General features: G+C 35.6%; 3 protein-coding genes across 4 annotated transcripts; 2 read left to right on the top strand and 1 right to left on the bottom strand.

The window, feature by feature from the left end:
* LOC122012247 (pentatricopeptide repeat-containing protein At1g79080, chloroplastic-like) lies at positions 1 to 2,902 on the bottom strand. The gene is made up of 2 exons (XM_042568726.1): positions 677 to 2,902; positions 1 to 254 (listed from the first exon to the last, which is right to left on the bottom strand). The coding sequence occupies exon 1, from the start codon at positions 2,727 to 2,729 to the stop codon at positions 1,047 to 1,049; it is 1,683 nt and encodes a 560-aa protein (XP_042424660.1). The 5' UTR covers positions 2,730 to 2,902; the 3' UTR covers positions 1 to 254; positions 677 to 1,046.
* Positions 2,903 to 6,418: 3,516 nt separating this feature from the next.
* LOC122012248 (serine/threonine-protein kinase 38-like) lies at positions 6,419 to 15,370 on the top strand. Of its 2 annotated transcripts, none has more exons than XR_006120166.1 (14): positions 6,419 to 6,652; positions 7,048 to 7,315; positions 8,359 to 8,533; positions 10,564 to 10,647; positions 10,724 to 10,965; positions 11,046 to 11,268; positions 11,715 to 11,794; positions 11,865 to 11,949; positions 12,643 to 12,774; positions 12,853 to 12,966; positions 13,585 to 13,632; positions 14,049 to 14,193; positions 14,458 to 14,542; positions 14,710 to 14,762. XR_006120166.1 is itself a non-coding variant. In XM_042568727.1 (14 exons), the coding sequence occupies exons 2-14, from the start codon at positions 7,098 to 7,100 to the stop codon at positions 14,981 to 14,983; spliced, it is 1,659 nt and encodes a 552-aa protein (XP_042424661.1). In that variant the 5' UTR covers positions 6,420 to 6,652; positions 7,048 to 7,097; the 3' UTR covers positions 14,984 to 15,370. The 2 variants fall into 2 exon arrangements, 1 of the variants encoding a protein (XP_042424661.1); XM_042568727.1 differs by lacking the exon at positions 14,049 to 14,193 and adding an exon at positions 14,868 to 15,370 and having other exon boundaries at positions 6,420 to 6,652; positions 14,710 to 14,766.
* Positions 15,371 to 15,846: 476 nt separating this feature from the next.
* LOC122012249 (nucleolar complex protein 2 homolog) lies at positions 15,847 to 24,514 on the top strand. The gene is made up of 12 exons (XM_042568728.1): positions 15,847 to 16,074; positions 16,307 to 16,364; positions 16,475 to 16,595; positions 17,194 to 17,245; positions 17,326 to 17,420; positions 19,181 to 19,249; positions 20,420 to 20,935; positions 21,395 to 21,697; positions 22,892 to 23,218; positions 23,733 to 23,939; positions 24,105 to 24,194; positions 24,284 to 24,514. The coding sequence occupies exons 1-12, from the start codon at positions 15,957 to 15,959 to the stop codon at positions 24,353 to 24,355; spliced, it is 2,028 nt and encodes a 675-aa protein (XP_042424662.1). The 5' UTR covers positions 15,847 to 15,956; the 3' UTR covers positions 24,356 to 24,514.
* The last annotated feature ends 359 nt before the right edge of the window (positions 24,515 to 24,873 follow it).

A 24,873-nucleotide genomic window follows, 5' to 3' on the forward strand; every position in this document is an offset into this window, starting at 1 on the left:
TGAACTAAAACAATTTTTCAAATTTCTCTGTTCAGTATTCAGATTCAGTTTATCGTAAATACAATCCAAAAATTCATGAGCTCAACTTGAAATCTTCAACTTTTGATACTTTTGGCCGATTGCTTTTGACTGGTTGAGATAATGAGATCAGCTGGTTGGTATTCATGATTGTTATCAACAAATAGTCAACTCTCATGCTGGCCATCTTCATATTGGTGGGAAGGGCAGATAAAGATTTAGGTGCCTGTTTAAACCTGCAAAGTAATTGTGATCGTCATGTTACAAATTGTAGCAAATTCTGTGTGACAAATACAAACTGCATACAAGAAATAACACTCCTAGAAACAGTGTCAAACTTTTGTCTAAACATATGGGCTTAAAGATTTATTTTTCTGAAGAATGAATCATCATGCATAGGTGACATGGGATTGATACAATGGAATATGGAGCTTAAAGGAGGGATAAGATTCCTATGGACCTATGGTCGATCACAAATAGTAGGGACAAATACAGCTTGACGATGATGTAAAAAAGCAATATGCTAAAAATCAGAAAATAAAAGTGCGTAGGATATAGTAGTTCCTCTGGTAAAAATCAAGAAGGATAAATGAATCAAATTGACTGCAATTTACTATGCCTAGGAGACTTGAACCTTGTTTCAGAGGGAAATAGTTACCTCATGCGATCTGCACAACTCTTTCTATTTGGTTTTTCTGCAGAAGCATGAAACAGCACCAACTATCAATGATAGGAGAAGTAGGGACAGCATGAAGTCAACCAGTGACCAAGATACTGCTTTACTAATTCACGAAAAATTCAGAACAGATGGGTCACCAATTTTAACCAAAGTAGCCCTTGTAAGATCATCATCAGTTTGAAAAGAAAAACACAATTTCTCAAAACCGAAAATGTAAGTGAGAGTATTCTGAATGGCACTCTCTGCTGATAGTGGAAATCAGTGGTTCATTACATTTCTTCAAGTCCAAAATTTTATCTCAAATCCAACTCATTAACTTTTTATTTAGACACCGGCAGTCTACTAGAAGTTAATCCAAGTCATATCGCATAGTGATTCGCTCAATTGTACTTTGGCTCAGGATGTCTCTAGAGTGCAACTCTCTCAACACCTCTGCAGCCAAATCTAATTCATCCTCACGAGCAATTCCTTCAACTATAATGGTGTATGTCATTTCATTAGGTAAATAACCCTTGTCGATCATTGACTCATATATTTCGAATGACAGATCTGTTCGCTGAGCCTTGCACAATCCGAGGATAAGTGCATTATAGTTGTCTATACTGGGTTTGTGGTCATTTTCCTCCATTACTTCAAAAAGCTCAATAGCTTCATCTAACATACCTTCCAAGCAAAGGCCTCTAATCAGAGAGGAATTGGTGAAAGAATCAGGAGTGAATCCATGTTTTGTAATTTCATGCAACAACCGGAAAGCTGCAAAGGTGTTGCCTTTCTTACACAAGAATGATATCACATTTTTGAAGAACTCATTTGTTGAAACATTCTGCTTCTTACTCAAGCTTTGCAATATGGAGAACGCATCTTCCACCTTGCCTTCTTCACACAGCACAGCGATCGCATTACAAGTCCCTTCATTAGGAGGGCAATGCTTATGCATCATGATATCCACGTATTTGAGAACCATGTCCAATCTTCCCTCCCTGCAGAATTGTGCAATTATAGGGTTAAAGCTCGCAGCTACAGGCTTAAATCCATTGTTCATCATCTCCTCCAAGATGTCTAGGGCTTGTTCTGTTCTACTATGATTGGCAAGTGAACCTATTAGGATATTATATGTAATAATGCTGGGATCACATTTTTTCTCGGCCATCTCAGCTAAGAGTTCCTCTGCCTCATCCCATCTGCCTTCGTAACACAAGTTCCTCAATAGAATGTTGTAGCTTACAACATTGGGCCTAAAACCTTTGGATGGCAACTTCCTGAAGAAGTGCATTGCCTCCTCCAACCTACCTTCCTTGCAAAACCCGGTAAGAAGAACATTGTAGCTGACCAGATTAGGCTTCCCACCCTTGGCGACGATCTCATCGAGTAGCCTGACAGCCTCATCGACCCCCTTTTCCTTGTATGCCGCTTCTAACAAAAACGTGTAGGTAAACACATTGGGAACTAACCCCCTGTGCATCAACTTCTCCAAAAGCTGCAAGCTTTGCTGCAAACTGCCATGGATGCAAAGGCCCCGAACAAGGGAGTTGTAGATGATGGTGGAAGGCGGAAACCCAAGCTCCTCCATTTTATCGACCAATTGCATGGCGTATCCGATATTGCCCCGTCTGCAGAGATGGTTCACTAGGAAAGTGTAAGTAGACGGGTCAGGTGTGGCTCCGGAGGCGACCATCAACTCGATGACGCGAATGGCCTTCCGGATCTTGTTGGACTTGCAGAAATCGTAGAGGAGTTGTGTGGCGTGAGATGCGTTGGGCTTCTGTCCCTCCGCGACCATGTTCTCGAGTTGGAGGAAGGCGTCGTGGAGCCGGAGCTGTTTGCTCCGGGACCCGTTCCCGGAGTTCCTCCAGTTAGGGAGGGTGAAGGAGTCGTCTTTGGGGTTGGGGGGAACGGTGGCGAGGGAGGAGGCGGCCAAGACCCTGGAGAAACCCTTCTTTAGGGGGAGTACGGAGAGGAAGAGTGAGAGCTTAGGTCTGGCAGGCGCTGAACTTGGGAAAGAAGAGATCGAAGGGAGAGGAGCCACCGTCATCGCCTCCGATGTTTGCAATAACTCCAAACGAAGGCTCCGTCGAAGGGAGAGGAGCCACCGTCAAATATCTGCAACGGGACGGAGCGGAAGAAGCGCGAGATCGCACGGTCTCATCCGGAAGAGGCGCTTCCCGACCAACCAAATCGAGCTTAGTGTGGCAGACTTATCTCGCTCGAACCGGCTCTTGAACCGGAATAAATTGCTGGGTACGCCTTCTATTATATACTCTGATTCATTCTGTTAGCTAACAATCAATTTGCTTGCATTGCCATCAATCGAATACGAACCGGGTTCGGGTTGCTTAAATTCGTATCGCACATAGTCGCATTTAAGTTGGACAGGTGAGGCCACTCATTTCGATAAGTCATTTCCGGCCCAAACCACTTTAATATAAAAAAAATTATTTTAGAAATTTAGATAGATGCCACGGCGGATGAATTCAAGTACGAAGAAACTAAGAATTCAAATACGAAGAGACGATGATGTTTTGAGGGGAAGGAGCCAAGGAGGTGGTTGTCGGTGATCACGATCATGGGGCTGCTCTTGCTGCAGGAGCACGGCGAGCAGGAGATGATTCGCTTGGCCTTCGCCTCGGAGACAATGCTCAAGTCTGTGGTCTTGAAAGCCCTAAAGGAGCTAGGGCTCGCGTCGGCCTCCACTCTCGGAAACCCTTCCGACGACACCTCCCTGTTGCTCCTTCGTCAGAATTCCGCATCGCGTCTCCTCATCATTTCCTCGCCGTCCTCGTGGGTTTCGTTCCTGATTTTCTCCCACTCCAACAGCGGCATGGGCGGGAATGGTTTGAGCGCGTCGCTGGATGAGCACCAGAGCTCTAAGGAGCTGGTTAGCCCTAATAAACTCGGTCTCTCATCGTTCTATGGCGCTGCTAACCTCACTGATGATTTCCACCTGCCAGATCAGCTGGCTTTCCTTGGCAACCACGGCGCAACCCCTAATTTCAACCACGGCCAGTATGGATGGCCGCTGACGCCGCCGCTGGATAGATGTCACTCTCACTACTTTTATTTGTTTAAAATGATAATATTTTAGTTATTTTAAAAAATAAAATAATTTATATATTTTGATTATGGCTAACACAATAATCGAATTGACATCACTTATATATTCAACTTGAAGTGGGAAAGACGGTTCTCTCGGATTGATCTAGTGATTAACGTATGAGGTGTTATCATCATGAAATATACAATTCGAATCTCGATAAAACCGATATAAATACTTTTCTTATATACTAATTACTATTCTAAAAATTAAAAACTACATTAAACAAAATATTTGTCTTAACTTTATCAAAATTCGAATATCAAATCATGAAATAATACTTCATATCAGATCTGTAGGATGACGACTTCGATAGATCCATTAATAAACCATGAAGCAATGTAAGCCAGAACTGAACCGCATTTGGAACACCTGGCCACTCGATTTGATCCTACGCGTACGCGGCCGGAAGGACCCACCACACGCGTCTTCGCGGATCTGACTCGGATTCACCTTCTTGCTTTTGGCATCTCAACAGCTGCAAGTTGGCTCCCCACCGCTGATGTAAAACGACCTCAGCCATGGCTCAATTTACGGTATTACCACCCCGTGCCGGGGAAGAAATAAGGCTCTGTTAGGTAATTCAGTTTCCAAACCTATCAAAAGGCAAAACGGAAAAATTAGCCAATTTAGAAAGATTACTTTATTGCTTATTAGCAATCATCCTCAACAATTTTAGAAAGATTTATTAGATATTATCGAGCCTTTTATATACTATCACTAAATTATTAATGTCAATTAATTGTTTATAAAAAATATAGACAACTAATAGGGGAAATTAACTTTCCTATGCCAATCACTAAAAATTTATTGGCAAAGACATTCTTTTATTTTTTAAAAGAGAAAGCTAAAATAATATATAAAGACAAGGTGTATCAATATTTTTTAAATGAAATAAATACTTTACATTAAAAAATCAAGTATGAAAATATTTGGGCAAAAATAAAAAAGACCTTGATCATTTATAAAATTAGATAGGCATTCAATTTTCAATTAAAGTCAAATTGATACCCTATTTAATATAAATTGTTTAAAATATTCTTATATTATTTGATCATTTGACTGTGTAAAAACTATGAATTATCTTATATACTAATGACTTTAATATTTTAATTTTACTTTTTTGAATGATAATATAATTAAAATAATATTTTAACTAGTAAAAAAATAATGGAAACATTATGATACTCACTACATTTCATATGAATATTATTTAACTACAATTTACCATGTAAAAATTAGCATGTAGCTTCTATTATGTGTAGAAGCTAGTTGCAAACTTCTACAATAATAACTTTATATCATTTAAATTTTATTTTTTGAATAATAACTTTATTAAAATAATATTAAAACAAGCAAAATAAATATGCAATCTTCATTATACTCATTATTTAATTATAATTTTCTATATAAAAATTAGCATGTAGCTTCTATGCAAATTTTTACAATAATAATTTTATATCATTTTAATTTTACTTTTTGAATAATAACTTTATTAAAATAATATTCAAATGAGCAAAATAAATATGTAATCTTCATTATACTCATTACATTTCAAATGAATATAATTTAATCATAATTGAATGTATAGGAACTAATATTTAGCTTTTATAATAGAGCTGAATCCTATATTTTTAAGATAAAATTATGGGAGAGATGTTTATTTTATTATTATTTTTTAAAAAACTTAATATGATATTTCTCTTATTTTTGGTCTCCTTTTGATTTTTGCAAAAACAAAACAAAGAAGAAAATACTTTACTTTGTTTTTCTGACGAACATATGATTTTGTTCAATAATTAAAATAAATGATCAAACTGAAAAAAATCAAAGGTAAAATTTAAAGTACATTTTTTTAATATTAAAATGTTCTCATGAGATTAATAGTTTCCTTATAATTCTGATAACTTCATTTTTTATTTTTGGAAATTCTTCGTTTACATCTGTAAATGGATTTTTCCTCCCAACAATTTTCTCAATATTAATTTCTTAGATTTATTCACCATTTCGATATTGCCATTAAATTACCAGCGACAATTATTTTAGATAAAATTATTTATAAAATACTGGAAACTAGTATAAGAATCAAGCATCATGAATAAAAAATAAAGAAAAACTCTATCTTTTATTTTTTTTATGAAGATTAATATAATTCTCTTTTACGACAGTTAAAAAGCAATTTGTTTTTCTTCACGGAAGGAAAACTTATTCAGTATCCATTTTCATAAATAATTAATTCAGAAAGTAAAAACTGGGTAATATATAAATAAATGTGGATATATTTAAAATAATAAATAAGTAAAAAAATTATTAAAAATTAACAGTTTGTATATAGAGAATTAATAGGGAGCAATTTATGAATAAACTGTATACAACTAAGTGTGATACTATTAAGAAAAATAAACTAACCAATTTAAAATATAAACATACACATAAAATATATATATATATATTTCCAATGTTTTGATCGTTGAATCGTTAAATAAAATTGAATATTTCCAGTCTCATATATATATATTTTTAATAATTTCTTTTATTCGAAAATTTTATTGTTTATTAGTCGAAATTCATCAATGAGAATGAATCTATAAATGGTAATTATACTATATAAGGGACTCGCATGCAAAACGGCCATAAAGAGAGTTCATCGGCAAGTGTTGCCGTAATGGTGGTCTAAATATCTCTGTTGTGTGTTGATCCCGTCGCGGCAGGAAGGTGGAGAAAAAGCGGAAGCAGGCGTTAGTTGCGGAGAGTCAAAGCGACGCGAGGCTGCTGGGATCGAATCATTGTGTGGAGCAAAGGCGAAAGTTTCCTAATCGCTCGAGGAGTTGCAGATCTAGTTGGTCGTGTGTGCCGCTCTAGAGGTATACGTTTTTGCGTGTCTTTGCTGGTGGATTGTGGTCGATTAGTGTGGAGATTCATGTTTTTTTTTATTTTTGGATCTTCAGAGTTTATTTGGTAGTGTAGAAGGGAAATTGAGAAGCAGTAGGCATTTAGTTGTTCCCCAGTGAGATTCTCGTGTCCTCTATAGGGAATTCTATAAACGCATATATTTTGATGCATTTTTTGCTTTAGATTTCATTTTAGGGTGGTAATCTAGGATTTGCTGAGCCCTTTTTCTTCCCTCCATAGTTATGTATGATTTTTTTTTACACAATTTAGTTTTGTTTGGTTTGAATTTTGAACTTGTACTTGATCTATGAATTATTTCTCTGAGTTCGATTTTTTGTTTGTTTGTTTTTGCTTTTTCCTGATTCAGTCTACTGACACGGAATACAACCTCGGAGATATTGCGCGGCGTAGTTCCTTATGGAGTGTGCGAGAAGCTGGTTTCAAAGATTGCAACCTAGGGAGGAGGTCAAACCAGGACCTATTAAGAAGGAAACGGGGAGTGCAAAAGATTTGCAGAAGCCTCTAATTGATGATGCGCCTTCTAATATTACTAAGCAGAAGGTCGCCGCTGCAAAGCAGTATATTGAGAACCATTACAAGGCCCAGATGAAGTCCTTGCAAGATCGCAAGGAAAGGTGATTATTTTTTTTAAAAAAATCTGTGGACGTAATATATTGTCCAAAACCATTGGTCCCCAAGTGCTACAAAACATCACTATCCTTTTACCTTTTAAGTGTATTGGATTGGAGTGCCATCCCTGTAGGGCTTCTATTATAGTTTCAGTGAATGTAGTATCCAAACGATGCATTTATCAAGTTCAAACTCCCATTAGATAGTTAAACTATGTGTGCTTGGATGGATGGGTGGGAAAGGAAAGGAATGCAAAACTAAAGTGATCGTGCTTGTAGATTGTATTTCCTTATAGTGATAGTTACCACACACACAAATTTTTTTTTTTCCTAGAGTTGGGGACAAAGGTTGAGGCAATTGTGAGGGATTAGTGAGGCGGCAGCAATTTTTATCCTTTTTGGATTGGTTGATTTTGAATAGATACAAAAAAATTCCTCTCTTTTCATTTTCCTACGTAACTTTCTTATATCCATTTTTACCTCACCTCTTTTTTCCCTTTTTCTTCTCTTCTATTTCTCAAAGGAAACACAACCATAGTTCTATCATTACCTAAACCATGTATTTGGGGCCATTTTAGTATTCTCATGAGACTGTATATAGCTTATATATCTCAGTCAGTCTAGTTCACACATGCTAATGTCTCATAGCTACAATTGGTTATGTAGCCCTTATGAATAAACTTGCTAATTATTTTGCTGACTCTTTTGAATTAAAAGGTTTCTTAAGCTAGAGAGAGAAAAAGTTCCTGTTAACATAATTGCCAAAAAAATAATTAAATAGACTAGTTATTATTAACAATATTGTCTTACATATAGCTCAGTTGGCATAATCTGCTTCTTGTTATTGACTTACTATGTACTCGCTTGTGCCTCTAAATTTCCTTTATATTTATTGTCGAACATGAGTATGAAATAATGAAACCATGACCATGGTCGCATGTGCCTTCTGATTACGAAACTAATCTTACATTTTTGCATTTACCTTAAATATGGATTCAACTTACTCTTGTTGATATATTCTTTTGCATTTAATTCAATGGCAATTCCAGACGCTGGATGTTGGAGAGGAAACTTGCTGATGCAGAAGTTCCTGCAGAAGAGCAGAATAGCATTTTGAAGAATTTAGAGAAAAAAGAAACAGAATATATGCGTCTTCAAAGACACAAAATGGGTGTGGATGATTTTGAACTTTTGACTATTATTGGGAGGGGGGCATTTGGGGAGGCAAGTCCTTAAGTTTTTTCAACCATTTTTTTCCTACTCAAATCTGTCACTGTGTCAGTTTGAAGTGAAAAATCTTAGATTCAATAGATTGATATGGTTTTCTATTGTGTCCGATGGAGATTTCATAGACATAACTCAATATTAGTAATGCAAGATAGTTCTTGTGAGAAATGAAAACTTGTTAATTGTGTATGATTTAGATTTGTTTGTTTGGATGAATAAGTGGAAGGATGGATACTTTAATGGATGGATATCTATTGCCATTCTTCAACTATTTGGCTGAAAAAATGGATCAATTAGGAAGTATAAGTTGATGGCAAAAAAATTCTGATTTTCCCCTCATATTTGGTTCATCCAAATTGCTTAGACAGGAGAAAGAAGATAAGGGTATTTTGTTAACTACCTATTCATAACATAGGTGTTGCTACAATTCCCAGATCACACTACCCACAGTTCGGATCTCCTTGACCCTAAACCCTGGTCCCCTCCTAGTCCCCTCCAAAACGACACACTTCGGATGCCGTTTCATTTATGCTCACAGTACCAAAAACGGCAATTTGGTGCTGTTTTAAGCTTAGGTGTGGCGTTCTTTGACAAAATATAGGCATTTTATAAACATTGGGAGATGTTTTTAGCTTTTTTCATCGAAATTTGCAAGCTTTGATTGATTTTGTGTTTTTTCGTAAATTGGTATTTAAGTTTAAGTATGTTCAGTGTGACATTCTTTGCTGGAATTTAGGTTGTGAGTGTAAATGAAACGACATTTGAAGTGTGTCATTTTGGAGGGGACCAGGAGGGGACCAGAGTTTAGGGTCCAGGAGATCCGAACTGAGGTTGCAACTTCTTACTTGACATGCTTCTGCATGCATCACTTCCAGTCATGCGTACTTCTTCCTATTCTCTTCTAACATAGGGCACTATCCCTTTCAAAATTTGGCCGTGATTTTGCTCTTTTTCGCGTCTATATTCTGCTCGTGTCATTCCTATTATGTTCTGACCTCTTCCAACATTTAGTCACATGCTCTTCCTATTTGCTTCCAAAGTTCCGTGATAAATTCTTCTTCACATTCTCTTTGAATGCTCCCTTTCTAATCAACATTATGCCATCATTTCACTCTTCTCCCCCAACACATTTTGGTTGTACTATTCTGTTCCTATTTTGCTAATGTGATTCGGGGTACATTCTGTTCATCCAGACAAATGGCATACAACTCATCCTGAATTTGGTGTGCTTCTCAATCAAGAATCAGCCTGTTTCTTGTGCGTGCTGTTCATATAAAATCTGACGTACTGCCCATGCAGAGTTTGACTCTGCTTGTCTGGAATCCAGCATGCTGCTCTTTCTCCAGAATTTGGCATCTAGAAATTATTGATAAAGTGATTGCCCACCGGTAAAATTCATTTTTCTCTTCTTGCATTTACAAGAATAAATATTGTTCATTGAATTATTGAACAATTGTTGTGTGAAAGTTGATTGATGGAATGGGAGAGAAGAGAGGACAAGAGTTATGATGAGGAGGGTATTGATATCATTTTCCAAATTTAGTTATCCTTCTTTTGACTTATCTTTCAAATTGAACAAGTGATAGATGGATGTCCAAATGCACAAACAAACAGATAAATTAATAGCATCCATCTGTCCATTCATCCATCCTTTCAACCAAATAGGCTCTTATTCTACTTGTGAAATCTCCTTTACCTGTTCGTCCTACGAACCTCAAGCCCTATCATTCAGATTTACATGTTTAATTCAATGTTGACTAGTACTTGTTGGATTGTGGAAAGGATTCTCCAGAAAATTCTTTAATGTGTCAACCTTGTTTTTTGCAGTTATGATCAGTCAATATATTTGTATATTGTTTGTTAGCCAAAAATATTATCTACCAACTAAATATGGACTATCTCAGAAATATATTTTTTCAAGCAAAAAGATAGTGTCCATGTGACTATTCATATTTGAACTTATCTAAGCCTTATCTGTATTGTTTACCTGATTGGACGATTGATTAGGCATTTTCATGTTCATGCAGGTCAGAATATGTAAAGAGAAAACAAGTGGACATGTCTATGCAATGAAAAAACTTAAGAAATCTGAAATGCTTCGTAGGGGTCAGGTAAAATTCATGCTCATTTATCTATTCTGTTGGTAATTTCAACAGTTTAGTTGTCTATTTACATTGCAAATTGTAGGTGGAGCATGTGAAAGCTGAAAGAAACCTACTTGCAGAGGTGGACAGTGCCTACATTGTGAAACTCTACTTCTCATTTCAAGATGATGAATATTTATATCTCATCATGGAGTATCTGCCTGGGGGTGACATGATGACTCTGCTCATGCGCAAGGATACATTGACAGATGATGAGGCCAGGTTTTATGTGGCAGAAACTGTTTTAGCCATTGAATCTATTCATAAGCATAATTACATTCACAGGTATGCTTCTTCCAGTCGTGTGTATGCTCTTTTTTATTGAACTGTACTTAGTTGATGAACCATGGATTTTATCTTCATAGGGACATCAAACCCGATAACCTATTGTTGGACCGACATGGGCATATGAAGCTTTCAGATTTTGGGTTGTGTAAACCTCTGGATAGTAGTAGCTTTCCAAATCTTAATGAACCTGAATATCGACCAGGAAGAAATTTGGATGATAAGCCATCTAGTGTCTCTCCTGCACCGAGACGTACTCAACAAGAGCAACTACAACATTGGCAAAAGAATAGACGGATGCTGGTAACACATTGTTATACTGTTCTACAGTTAAATCCTAGAACCACTCTACTTGTTTATTATACTGATTTTAGGTAGATTTCTCATGTAGTTACTTGATTTAATAAAAGATTTTGGTTTCTTTTGTACTGATTAGAGTATATAATAGTAATAAATGTGAAAGTTTTTGGTTCATGACAGAATCATTTGGCTCGCTATTGAGGGAAACATTTTCAGTGTCACTTTTGAGATATAATTTGACACATTTTATTTTTTTTTTACAAATTATTTGGCTCACAATGTCATGTTACTCGTCTACCATTTTACAGTACTGCATACTATTTCCCTCTTACGTTCAGTTCTTAAATTGTGTCACCTGTTTTCATGTTTTTTTGAGAGTACTAGATACTTTTGTAACTTATTCACGTTAGCATATTGTCATTTAGTTGCAAGTTCTTTACTGTGTCCAGGCTTACTCAACTGTTGGGACACCGGATTATATTGCTCCTGAAGTTCTTCTCAAGAAAGGTTATGGAATGGAGTGTGACTGGTTAGATTCCCGATTTTTTTTTTGGTTAAATTTTCATTGTCAATTGTCCTGATTTCATGCTGTTCTTTAGGTGGTCACTTGGAGCAATTATGTATGAGATGCGTGTGGGGTATCCACCATTTTATTCTGAAGATCCAATGTCCACGTGTAGAAAGGTTTGTCAAGTGCCTTGAAAGTTTGTAGCTTTTTCCATGCTATTGATTTTTGAAATCAATGACCTAATTCTGGATCTCTGGTTTCCATGCTTAGAAAATATTGCTATTTTCTTTCTTCTATCTTAGCTTAAGCTAGTTCTTAAGGTACAAAACAGAATAATTAAATTGTGTCCTCTCTGTTTTGAACTTTCATCTGGAGATGCCATATCTTCCCTGTCCACCCCTGATATCAGGAGATTGTTCTTTAGTCTAGAAGGACAGATTCATGTCTGCCTGATATTTTGATATCACATAGTTTTAGGTGACACAACTGCCAAGAATATGCTAATCCCCATAATTCAGTAAGACTCAATTTGTGTCTTTATATCTAACACGAAATTGTAAATTACTGAGAGTAATCTAAACACTAATAAGGGGTTAGATGTGAGAATTAAACTTCCCATGATGTGCAACTTGGTGTTTCAGTTTCAGTTCATAGGCATAACACTGTTTATTGCCCACGTGGCAGTTATTGTTGCCATAATTGCCTACAAAAAGGTACAAAAAGATAAGAAGTTGGCCCAAGTGTATAGGTTTGTGGAGGATAAAAAGTTACATCCCCCCCTCTGTAAACTGCACACGAAAAGATAAGATTTGAATGAGAAGCAGTGCCTCTTCAGCATTTATTATAGTTGCTTCACTTCTATCTTGCAGATTGTTAATTGGAAAAACCACTTAAAGTTCCCTGAAGAGGCAAAACTTTCTCCAGAAGCTAAAGATCTTATCAGCAGACTTCTATGTAATGTAGAGCATAGACTTGGTACAAAAGGCGCCCATGAAATAAAGGTCTGCTTACTTGGGATGTTTTTGGCAGCCAGTTCATGAAATGTATGCAGAAACTTGTTATGAAATCATCAATTTCAGGCACATCCATGGTTTAGAGGCATCCAATGGGAGAGACTGTACCAAATAGAAGCTGCTTTTAAGCCAGAAGTTAATGATGAGCTGGATACTCAGAACTTTGAGAAGTTTGAGGAGGTATAGCCATCTCAAACAATGCTGAGTTCTTTAGTGTTAATTCATATTTCATAGGAAAACTTTGTCCAAGGCATTGAGTTCCTCAGTGTTAACTTATACACAATAGGAAAACTTTACTTTGTCCAGGGCATTGTAATTATTTTCCAACGTATCCTGCCATTGTCATTTTCTGATGCTTCCCTGTTTTATATGCGAACAATGAGTTGCTAAGTTCTCCAGTTTCTTTGGTGGTCCTCATCTTTGTCTTCTGTTCTTTTTCACCTTTGTTTTACTACAACTTTTCATGAGAAATCTATGCTTTGGATATTTGTGCTATCTTAATCACCTCTAAATAGTGTATCTCTCAGAAATTGAGGTATTTATTCTTGTTTGATGATGCAACAAAGCACTGCAACTCTTGACTAAGATACCAATGAGCAAGAAATCTGTATCCAGCAGATGGATTTGTTTGGATGTTTTTGGAAATGGGAGGTTTTTTTTCTTGTTGTATCAGGGGAGTTCATTTTGACTCTTAAATTATTCTAAATTAGCAAGAAACACAACTTAATCATTAATTTGAAAAGTACATTTCCAGTTCACCCCTTGACAATTGACCTGTATCATTATATCTTGATGCAGACATCAGCACCGGTTCAAACTTCTTCAAAGTCTGGCCCATGGAGAAAGGTAGCTCACGGGTTATGATCACCCATAAATCATTTTTTTTTTCAGAATGAAAGCTGGCAGTCTGGCACATAACTTATGCATGGGCAATCTAAGATTTTCATTACTTGTCCTCTGTACCAGATATAAATTAGATTATCACACAAAAAGAAGGGTAAAGTGTAGAAGTAAAATAAGATGCTATTGTAATTATTTGAGTAACGAACTGTGTAATAGGAGCTGTTTGCAATATGACTCCCAAGATGAAATTGAAACGGAAAGAAACTTAATATCACATTTATGCTAATGAAGATGAAGATCGTAGTTCCAAGAGTGATTCTGAGTAGTTCCATGAGGGAGCCAAATAATGTACCCTTGATATTGTAATGTTGACGGTAGTTGATTAACCTACTTGAAATAGTTGTCTTACTGCATATTAGGAAACCGAAGCAAGCCATCATATGGGAGGGTATTTCCACGACTTCGTTGGGAATCGACCCTTGTTCAATCTTGCAAATCTACTATGTGGTGACTGGCTCGGCTATGCCCGTGGGCAGGGAAAGGCCTTATTAGGTTCATGTTGAGGTAGTTATTCAGTTTCATTGCCCGATGCAATTTCTAGCTTTATCTAACGTTTCTAATTTTACTTCCTAGAGAATTTTTTGTTAATTAATTAATGTCATCCTATTCGTTCCATTGCTTTCCAGTCCATGTCTATGAACTGTACAGCTTTTTGCTTAATTGCTCATGGTTATCTTGCGAATATGATAATAGTTTGACAATATTTGGTTAAAATTTAATTGTGATATTCATTGTCAAATGACAAATCTTTTCTTTCTCATTGTACAGATGCTTCCGTCGAAGGACATCAACTTTGTGGGTTATACTTACAAAAATTTTGAAATCATAAATGACAATCAAGTTCCAGGCGTTGGTTGGTTTTTTCTCTCATTTCTTAGTTGTGTAATTTTGTTAAGCATAGGAGTAAGATCGTACATGTTTCTGTGGTTTTAAACTTTGAAAGGTGTATGTAGAATCTACGATTTGTCATTCCTAATTTCCCTGACACCGACTTTTCTGTTATTATTCGCTTTTGCACAGCTGAGTTGAAGAAAAAGAGTAATAAGCCAAAGAGGCCAACAATTAAATCCTTGTTTGGTAATGACCTTTTTCTGATTTTTTTTTTTCCTAATTAATTTGTTTGGATAACCACTTGTTTGTGAAGATAAGGTCCATTGGACTATGCTTTGATCGCACAGACATGGATTCAACATCAAATCCAAGTCCACTTGTCCAAGGTAGCTTCCTCAAACTACTCCCTACACAAATGGAGTTGCCTGAAAGTGTAGAGTCATCTTCTCACTCGAGCAGTTAGTCTCTGGATCAATCCCATCATCGACAGAGATAACGCAACCAGTTCAATGAACTTCTTAATACCTGAACAACCGAGAAGCTTTCCCATCATGCATACCTATTTCGTCCCCCTCAATCTGTACATAAAAAGGATATGACAGCGGTATTGGGATGGTTACCTGTAAATTTGTTGATCCAAGTGCGTAAAGTTTCTCTTGGATTCTTTAATTTTTGTAACACTGAATTTAAGCTGGTGCCAAGAATTCCTGTTGTAGTGTGGATTAACCACTGAACAAATCATAATTACTTGATTTTGATTTGTGTCATATTAGTGATGCAAAATTAAGCAATCTATTTCTCTATGTACATTACATTGTTGTTTGTCAGATTATGCAAACAGTTAAATTTAGTGGATGTTATTTATCATTATTCATTCAGAAACTTCATAATTTTTTTTAGAAATTAGTATATTTGATTAAATGCGTGCAAATGCAAAGCATCAGTAATTATTTACTTGGGGGGTAAAAGGTGGGATTTGGCCGAGAACTCTTCTCGTTACAGTCCTCGGCCTCCACGGCCAGATCAGGAAAGCTCTTCATCGTCACTTTAGGCTGCACGGGGACGAGTCGCAATTTGTAGGCGCCGCCGCCGCCGCCGCCGACGATGACCGGGGTGCAGATGCCGGCAGGGAACGCTACTTCTATGTCCTTGATTTTTTTAAGAGAAAGTGGAAAAAAAATAAGAATTTTTTTTAAAGAGAAAGTGGAAAAAATAAGAAATAAAGTCAGAAATATTAGTTAAAAAAATTATGTCTGTTTGTAAAGAAACGTATCGTGGGTATTTTAGTCATTCTATTTTTGTATGTTTCTCCTATAGAGCCGTCCCTCGCTTTACGGTTCTGATTTCATATTCGAAACCCTAATCTAAAACCCCAACGCCCATCCGTCCGCCACAGCCCCTCGTTCCCCTGAATTCGAAATCCTCTGAAACCAAAGATGGCGAAAAAAATGGGAAGGAGGGCGAGGAAGTTCGCCAAGAAGAATCTCCAATCCGTGATGAAGCGGAAGCGCAAGCTCAATGCTTTGTTCCAGAAGAAATTCGCTCCTCGAAGAGGTATATCCTAAACAAAAGGGTGCATCTTTTCCCATTTATTTGTCCACCTGCTTTGTTATATTGGACTGATAGTCTGATAGTGTTGTTATCTTGTAAGTTTTTCAGGGTCATGTAAAAAAGAAGCGTTATGCTTATTTTTTCCTCTGTTTCCTGTTATTAGTTTATTTAGCTAAATAGCTGGTATCTTTTCGACATATTTATTGTTGCTAAAGTGGTTATCTATCGTTGACAGCACAAAGCGACTCTCCTGAAGAAAGCAAAAACTTGAAAAATGATATGCAGACTCCAGTGTATGAAAATTTCCCTAAGAATGTGAAATAGATGATACTGTGTTAGTTCATATTGTGTGGGGTTTTGTTGTGTCAAAACATGTTAAAATTTTACGTTTCTCCTCACTCAGAGATCCAGAACAGGAGATTCTGGATGGAATTGTTTCCACCAATCCTTTTGGTGATTTATTTATTAAGGAAGATGATGATTCTGCTGCAGATGCTTCAGATAGTGATGGATACCTCTCTGAGGTATGCAAATTGGACCCTCCTTGAATCTCCCACCATATTAAACTTTACTGAAGTAGATTATTTTTGTACAATAATTGTCAAGGAGCTGGATAATTGTTATTGTAGGCCTAATCTAGATCTTTGGATTAGTTGGTTATCAGAAATAATGTAATTACTGAATAGAAAATTAATCCTTTGTTTTTTTTTGTCCCATTTGCATTTGTGTATCAGATTTTTTCCTTTCAATGTCTGTTTTGTTGCATCATTGACATTTTTTCTATACATATATTTCTCAAGTTTGTTCAAGTCTATAATCAAAATTTATACTCACGTTCTAGTTGAGTGGATTTCTCTTGTTCACAAATTTGTTAAATATTCATAATGTAGATTTCAAATTATAAAAATCTTTGAATTTAAGATTTTTCTGTTAGGCTGTTACTACATTATTTTTCTTGTGACATTTTAGATAAAAATAATTTTTTCCATTCATGCAGAAACAGCATGCAAATGCATATTCTTCTCAGCCAGTATTAGATCAATATTCCATTCATATTTGTATAATGAACATGCATTTGTTTGCACCATTACTGTAAATTATGCTGATAATAGTTTGCTACAGGATCCTGAATGCCCATATATTTCTGAAGATGAAGAGGAGAGTTGTCCTGAAGGTTAGTGTTGTTTTACCATCTATATATTAGTACTGTCACGTGATATGTTTGTTGGTCTAACTTCTGCAGTATATCTGTAGAAATGTGCAAGGATGTTGTTTTACTAGAACAGAATACAGAAATTAATCAAAGACTTAAAAATCAGAAGAGGAAACTATCCAAACTGTGTAAAAAGGTTTGAACTTTCTTCCATTGTGAACTGCCTGTGGCAATTGTTAATAAGTTTGAAATCCATTTTCTTCTAATGAAGGTCCATAACTTTGTTCATTAAAGTTTCCTATGCATAGTTTAGCCTCTTAGTAGACGATTTCTGTCCTAATATATGAAAATTCAACCATACCTCTGTTTTGTATTGATTTCAGATTCTGCACGTGTGCTTTTGTTTTATTTTAGATATATGTTTTTATGGAATACCTGCTTCTAGCAATTTTTTTAGATACATTACACTGGAATAGCATTGGATTTTTTTTTCAATAATTAATCTTTATCAGAGTGATCACCTCAGATAATTTATGCTTCTATTCCTTGGTAGATCCTTTCACTGGGTATTTTGAAAAACTGAACCACATAACTGCTGTCGATTATGAATTTAAAATTCTCTTTGTGCTAGCATTTTCTTCTCCTAAATCCAAGTTGGCTCTCAAGCATTTTTTTGTTACTCCAATTGTGACGCCGGGCTGCAGCCGCAGGCAGAAGTTTAGAGAGGAATTATAGAGAAGACAAGAAATCGCCAAAACGTAGAGAAGCCGTCTCTAGGTTTAGCCGAAATAAATTGATTCAAAACAAAAGATGATGCCCTAACATCAACTAAGCAATTGTTTAAATTGACCCAAAACCCTAAGATGCAAAAAAGCTGAAAATAAACCTAACAGAAAAGATAAAATCTTCGGAGTCACTGAAAAGGTCTTAAACAACATTTTTGGCCCGAGACTGGCTGTTATGGGTTTCATCCAGTAACCAATTATAGATTTCTGAACGAGCTTCAATTTGAGTGGTTAAAGGTCACGTGGTTCAACCTGAGTTAAAAATTGTGGTCTGTCGAAGCTCGGATCCTCCTGCATCAAATTGGGATGTAGTTAGGCTGTGAACATGTTCAATGAATTAATTTTCTGGTGTTTGGGATGAATGGGAGATGAAGGCCAGATATGAGAGTTGAGATTCCTAACAACTAATGACAATGATAAACTCAAGAAGTCTCTTGCTTAGACAACTGATAATTAACTGCCCTGTACTGGTGTTGGTAGGATAATGTTAGCGATAAATATATACAATATTATAAATTGTGGCCTACATATCAACTATACCTAGTAGCTCATTCAGTTCATTTTATTTCTTTTTATGTAATTATTTATGTAAAAAGTAAAACATAATTAATCCACTGGTCTTATAGATGTTACGACATCAAAGAACTGATCCAACTTATAAAGAAACAAACAAAGATGCCGAAATATTGAGCCAGCAACCAAGCTAGACGAAACAAAATACTAGTAGTTCAGTTGATTTTGTTATTTTGTTGGTTTTGGTCACCTATCTCATGACATGTTATTCTACTGCACTGGTATTCGGATTTCAACTCATACGATCTGCATGCTAGTATGATTCCTAATGAGATTTATGTTACACATTCCTTAATCATGTCATAGATATTCATCTTTATGGTAGCTATTCTATTTTTTTATATTGAGGACAATCTTGTGTATCTTCCATCGATACTAATGGTTTACTAGTTACAAATTTCTGTCAAATATCCTATCTCTGTTTGCGCATGTATTATCCAATGATGTTATAGATTTTGGTGGGTGGATTGGTGGCTGTAAGCAAGTGTGTTTGCTTTCATTGTAAACTCTTAGTTTACCTGAGTTTCTGAAGCATGTTTTCCTATATTTTCACTGAACTCTTTCTGTATTGTTAACCCTGACATAATTTTTTTGTTAGGACCCACAATTCTCAAAATTTCTTGAAAGTAGAAGATCTGAATTCCTCAAGTCCAAAAGTGAAGAAATTGTAAGATATTTATTGCTATCATTTGAAAAGTATAAAAATTTAATATGCCCACTGTTATTTGGAGATGATTGTACCAAGTACTAGTGCAATTATAGTATGATATGCACAGGAATGCCTCCTAGAAATTTGCTCAAATAAATTATGGTAATATAATTTAATATCTTTATCTTTTTTGCTTAATATTATGTGATGTTCATGTTATATTAATAAACTTATGTTTGTAAATGTTGAAAACTTAGCTAAATTTTTTCGGTATAATCTGTTGATAAGAGGATTCAAAATGTAACATATATTGACAACTAGATTGTATTTTCATACATTTTGCTATTGACAAATTCTCCTAGGTTTGATTCCTGCTATCCTGCTATTACAGTTGTTGGCAAATAGAAATGCTACAAGTGACATTCGCAATTATGTTGTTTGGTTACTTGCAATCCTATCTACATATATAATTGTTTTACATATTTTTATTTGTATACTTATTAATTACTTCAGTTCATTGTAAATTTTATGATATTGTGCTAGAGTCGCTTGATTGTATCTAAACAAATTCATATCCAGATAATCTTCTTATTTTATTTTATATTATTACAAAAATGAAGGTTTTTTTTTTCATTACACTATTTTTGTTGTAAGTTTTAAAAACACTCCCAGATCATGCTGATTAAACATTGTTAAACTAAACCAGAGTAAATAGCTTATGTGGATCTAATTAAAATTTAGTTGATTTTTATTGTATTTCAAAGTTGGAAATACAAAAGAAAAAAAAATTGCAATAGGGCAGATACTCTATTGTTTGTTAAATATATTCTTTAGGGTGTTTGATGCATGCTGCGACTGTGATATGCAGCCATTTCAAGTTGCAAATAGTACATGTAGCTTTTTATGGCCTACTTTGCAAATGAATTTGTTACATACAAATGCTCGAAAATAGGCTTTTTTCACGAGAAACTAAGCAAACACTATATTGTAGAACATGGACTCATAGCTGTCCTATGCATTAAACATTTATGCATTTGTTGGTCATTATGAAATATGAAATATGGGCAACCGTTATCTTCAGTTGGTATAATTTTGTTTGTCTTGGTGTTTTCTTCTTTCTGTTATTTTCTTTAACTTGTATACTAAACAATACCATAGTCATATTAAAGCAATTATCTATGGTGGCAGTATTCAGATGATGAAGGTGACACAAGTAGCATGGATGATGAATATATAGTAGGAAATGAAATCTCACAAGTTAGCAAAGTCATCACAAGCTCAACTGTGGATGTATGGTGTTGGCTGGTTATGGAGCAACCAAATTGGCCTGGACTTGCCAACCTGCTCAATGCCTTCAGAGCAGCTTGTCATTATGGTCTGGATACTGGCGAAGTTTCACCAGTAAAGATTGCCAATAGAGAGGTTTTCTGTAAGATTTTGACATTTGTTCTTTCTGAGGCCAAGAGAATCTTTTGTGGGCTCTTGAGGATTTCAGGTTTTTCGAATAAAGAGACCATTTTGAAAATGAAAAATAAGCCAGAATGGAAAACTACGCGATCACTGATCAAGTCATTTCTAAGGAGTTCTCTGTTCCTTTTGAATCAAGAAACTGACAACCAGATCCTTGTGTTTGTTTTATCTCAGATAAGATTGTCAATTCTGCTATTTTCTGCTTTCCCATCCCTAACAAAGAAACTGATCAAGGTATGCTAAACATGTGTTCCTTGCTAAAGCTTCAACTAGTACCCAGCCAACTAGCATAATCAGTAAGGTTAAACTAGGCATATTTCAATATTTTCCATGTATCCTAGGAAGGACACACCACAAACTTGTAAACCTGCCCATCATATTTTGTAAAATTGTGACTTTGTTAGGTAAGTTTGAATTGTTACTAAAGCTACTATGTTTATGTGACAAGCGAAGTTTATCCACAATATTGAATATCTATGAAGGATAGACTACTCATACAATTCTGAGCAACTTGATTGATTGTAATCTTGTTAGCCCCCGGTTGCAAAAGAAAATAGAAATTACCTGAATATTCTGTATTTAGTGTGACCAAAAGATAGTCATTGTATATTATAGCCAGGAAAGTTCGTTAACAACTGAGAAGTTTATTTTTATCTTTCCATTTTCTCTTATTTCTTTAGCAATTTGATACAGATATCCATTCATTTATGGGTTACTGGTGACAAGGATCTTTCTGCAAGTTCTTTTTTAATTTTACGGGACATTGCTTCTGAATTTTCTTTGGACAATATCGATACATGCCTGACGAAAGGTTTTGGAGCTTTCATTGCCAATAGCAAGTTCATGAAGCCTCAAAACATTGAACATATTGAATTTTTGGAAAATTCTGTCGTGGAACTTTATTCGTTAGATATTCAGAAATCATATCAGAAGGTGCTTATGTCTGTACAGCAGCTTGCCAGTATCTTGAGACTGGCTCTTAAAACAAAGGAAAAGGTCTACTATCCCTCATAGCTCTTTGCATCTTTGATTCTGTTATGCATATTTATAAATTTCATAAGAGGTTCATGGCCTTATATGGCGAGTTATATTTGCATGCTGAAATATTTATTTCCCTCTAGTTATGTTGGCCCATTCATGTTATTCTTGAATTTTGTACTTATAGTGGATTGGAGACTTTGTTGACTGATAGTGGACAATGCTAATTTTCAAATATACTGCAATTCAAATAAAAAGGTGTCGGATATTTGTAAGAAACTAAAAAAGATTTTTTTTTTAAAGAATGATTAAGAAAAGGTTCTGACAGATCCCATTAGACCACAGTACATGCCAGAGTAAGTTTTAGATCTTTGTGCTAAGTTTCAATTTGTTGGTTAAGATCTTTGACTCCTACCATTCAACTTAAACATGATGTTTTTGTTTCAAAACTATTTTTTTTTTTTGAGGATGTGGAAAACATTTAAAAACTTACTACAATTTTTTTTCACCTGTCTGAGTTAGGTTGTTGTCCCTTGCATATCCTCTTATTGATGTGAGCGTGCACATTTGAGGTGGCTTTGTTTGATCTGTCATATTAGTTATTTGTTTTCATGGAAATTCAATCATTGTTTCTTCCACATTCTGTCACTGATCTCCTAAAAGTTATTAGATCAACTGGAGATCCTCTATAAATGTGTATGTATATTCAAAAAATCACATCATCAATTGTCCCATCATGTGTGTATAATGCTTCCTAGTGTGAAGAGGTTTGTCCTGTCTTCAATATTCCAGATTGCAAGTAAATTATTTTTTCCTGTAATAATCCAACAAGTCAAAAGTCAAATTCTAACTTTTTGTAAAATTGACTGGTCCATGCATATGAAATGTTATAGAATTTCATTAATCTATGCTTTATTTTTTTCTGCTGCATAATTGTATATTTAGAATCTTTTGGTTCTTTTTGTTAGAATCTATTGTTTGAAAAAAATTGTGCTTAATACTGTAACCCAACCCTTAAACCCTAAAGTAAAAATCCTAAATGGCATAACCGTAAGCTAAAAAAAAATAATTAAAAAAAAAACTGCATGTCTCAGTCACACAGCGTAAGTCCGCACTGCTGGTCCGCAGCATAAAATTGCTGTTATAAACTTATAAGATATGTAGAGAGAGACCTTTACTTATGTACTTTTTTTCTGATTGCTCTGTGTGCAGGATGAACTCAAGAAGATTCATAGTTGGCAGTACATCAATTGCATCAGCTTGTGGGTCAAGTTTGTTTCTTGCAATTACAAGAATCATGATCTTGAACAATTACTTTTCTTGATTATTGGAGTCATAAAGGGGATTGCTCACTTATTTCCTGGGCCACGATATTTGCCTTTAAGATTTAAGTGTGTTAAAATGCTAAATCAGCTCTCTTTTTCAAGTGGAGTTTTCATTCCAGTTGAGTCCTTGCTTTTTGACTGCCTAGAAATCAGGGGGACTAACAATGCAGAAGGAACGAAGTTAAAACATTTGGACCTTGCTTTATTATTGAAGGTAAAAAAATAGTTTAGAACAATCATATTTGATGTTAATGTTGTTTATCGCCACTTTGTTTTTCCCTTTATTTTGTACCATATTATAGTTCTTTGTGTGCATTAAGATCCATATTTATTCTTAAATTCTAATCATTTTGGTTTCTAATAAATAGTTTATTCATGTCTGATATTTGGATAATAGCTATCAAATAGTTCTATTGTTCTTGACCTTCATTAACCTAATAGGCTGATATTAGGTCTTGGAATATTTATTTACAATGTGCACATGCGTGACAGTTTCGGGCATTAGTAATCTGCCATTTCACATCAGTGCCTTTTTCTGGGGTGAGACTCTTATTGATATTATCCATCCACTTCTGTTTAACCGATCCCACTTAGTGGGATAAAGTTGGTTGTTGTTGTTCTATCTTAGTTAGTTCTCTTCCAAGGATACAAACACATCCTTTCTAATATTCATCTTTATTATGTTATTGTTCTATAACTTTGCTCTGTTTTTTTTACTGTCAAAATAGGTGCCTAATCAGCTTCTAAAATCACAAGACTTTCAGCAGGCGAGTGTTCTTTCAGCTATCAAGTTACTGGCAGAACATCTTTCTCAATGGTGCTATCATGTATCTTTTCCTGATTTAGCGACCATTCCACTGATTCTCCTGAAAAGATTCCATGAGAATACTTCTATCGAAAGTGTGCGCCGTCCAGTTAAGCGGTTCATAGACCAGGTACCAACAAAGGGGTCTTTGTTTGTCTTACCACCAGTAATCGAGTGGAAAGAATATAAATTACTGGTCACGATACTGAATGTTGCACGAATTATCAATTACATTAATCTAGAACTACAAATAGGAGAAAACGGTGGTTTATGTCGCCTTCCTCTGGTAATGCAGGTTCAGCAAAATAGCGATTTCATTCAGAGAAAAAGAGATGAGGTTTCCTTTTCGCCAAAAGATAAAGAATCAGTGGATAGCTTTTTGCAGGTCAGTTTTCCTTCCTAATAACCATTATAATTTTTTTTTAATCTGAGCTGGTGTATGCTGACAGTATCTTGTCCTGATTACATTTGCAGCTGGAGAAATGTGATAGAAGTGTTGCTTTTACAAAGTTCTACGACAACATGCTACAAAACGCACTCGCCTGAGAACATAATTTGGTGTCTAATTGTACCCGGTTCAATTTTTTTTTAATCCGTTTTTTTTTTACTTATATTTCCAAGAGTTTTGTGATCTAATTCACATGTAGCTACGATTGAATTCTAGTTTCATCAACAAATTGCCTTGTACAATGAAATCAAGCTAAATTCAAGCTACACGTCTGATGACTTCTTTGCCCGCTGCCTGTCGAAATTTCTCGGGATTGCAAGGTATAGTAAGCACGCCTTTCTGTTGGTAGCCAAACTCCAGCGCCGCCATGTTGAGGAAGCCAACGAAGTGCGGGTGTTTGAAGGCCTCGATGCTAACCAGGAACCTCTGCATCTCGGCCGCCTTCCCTGTTCCGACGAGCACTGGAATGTAGCCCTTTGGCAGCTGCTCATGCTCAGAAGGAATGGACTTGACATGGCGGCGGCAGCAGTGGTGTTGCTTGGTCATTGCGTTGGTTGCAGTGTGCTCTCATACGACCCTGGATGTGAAGGTTTAAACCAAATATAAAGTCAGAGGA

Source organism: Zingiber officinale, chromosome 8A (assembly GCF_018446385.1).
Source record: "Zingiber officinale cultivar Zhangliang chromosome 8A, Zo_v1.1, whole genome shotgun sequence".
NCBI lineage: Eukaryota > Viridiplantae > Streptophyta > Magnoliopsida > Zingiberales > Zingiberaceae > Zingiber > Zingiber officinale.

Excerpts from the sequence above, each read along its gene's own strand:
- LOC122012247 (XM_042568726.1), bottom strand. The coding sequence starts at position 2,729 with ATGACGGTGGCTCCTCTCCCTTCGATCTCTTCTTTCCCAAGTTCAGCG.
- LOC122012248 (XM_042568727.1), top strand. The coding sequence starts at position 7,098 with ATGGAGTGTGCGAGAAGCTGGTTTCAAAGATTGCAACCTAGGGAGGAG. Across the intron at positions 10,648-10,723 it reads AAATGCTTCGTAGGGGTCAG|GTGGAGCATGTGAAAGCTGA; the intron begins GTAAAATTCATG and ends TGCAAATTGTAG. Across the intron at positions 14,767-14,867 it reads AACAATTAAATCCTTGTTTG|ACATGGATTCAACATCAAAT; the intron begins GTAATGACCTTT and ends TTGATCGCACAG.
- LOC122012249 (XM_042568728.1), top strand. The coding sequence starts at position 15,957 with ATGGCGAAAAAAATGGGAAGGAGGGCGAGGAAGTTCGCCAAGAAGAAT. Across the intron at positions 20,936-21,394 it reads TAACAAAGAAACTGATCAAG|ATATCCATTCATTTATGGGT; the intron begins GTATGCTAAACA and ends AATTTGATACAG. Across the intron at positions 21,698-22,891 it reads CTCTTAAAACAAAGGAAAAG|GATGAACTCAAGAAGATTCA; the intron begins GTCTACTATCCC and ends CTCTGTGTGCAG.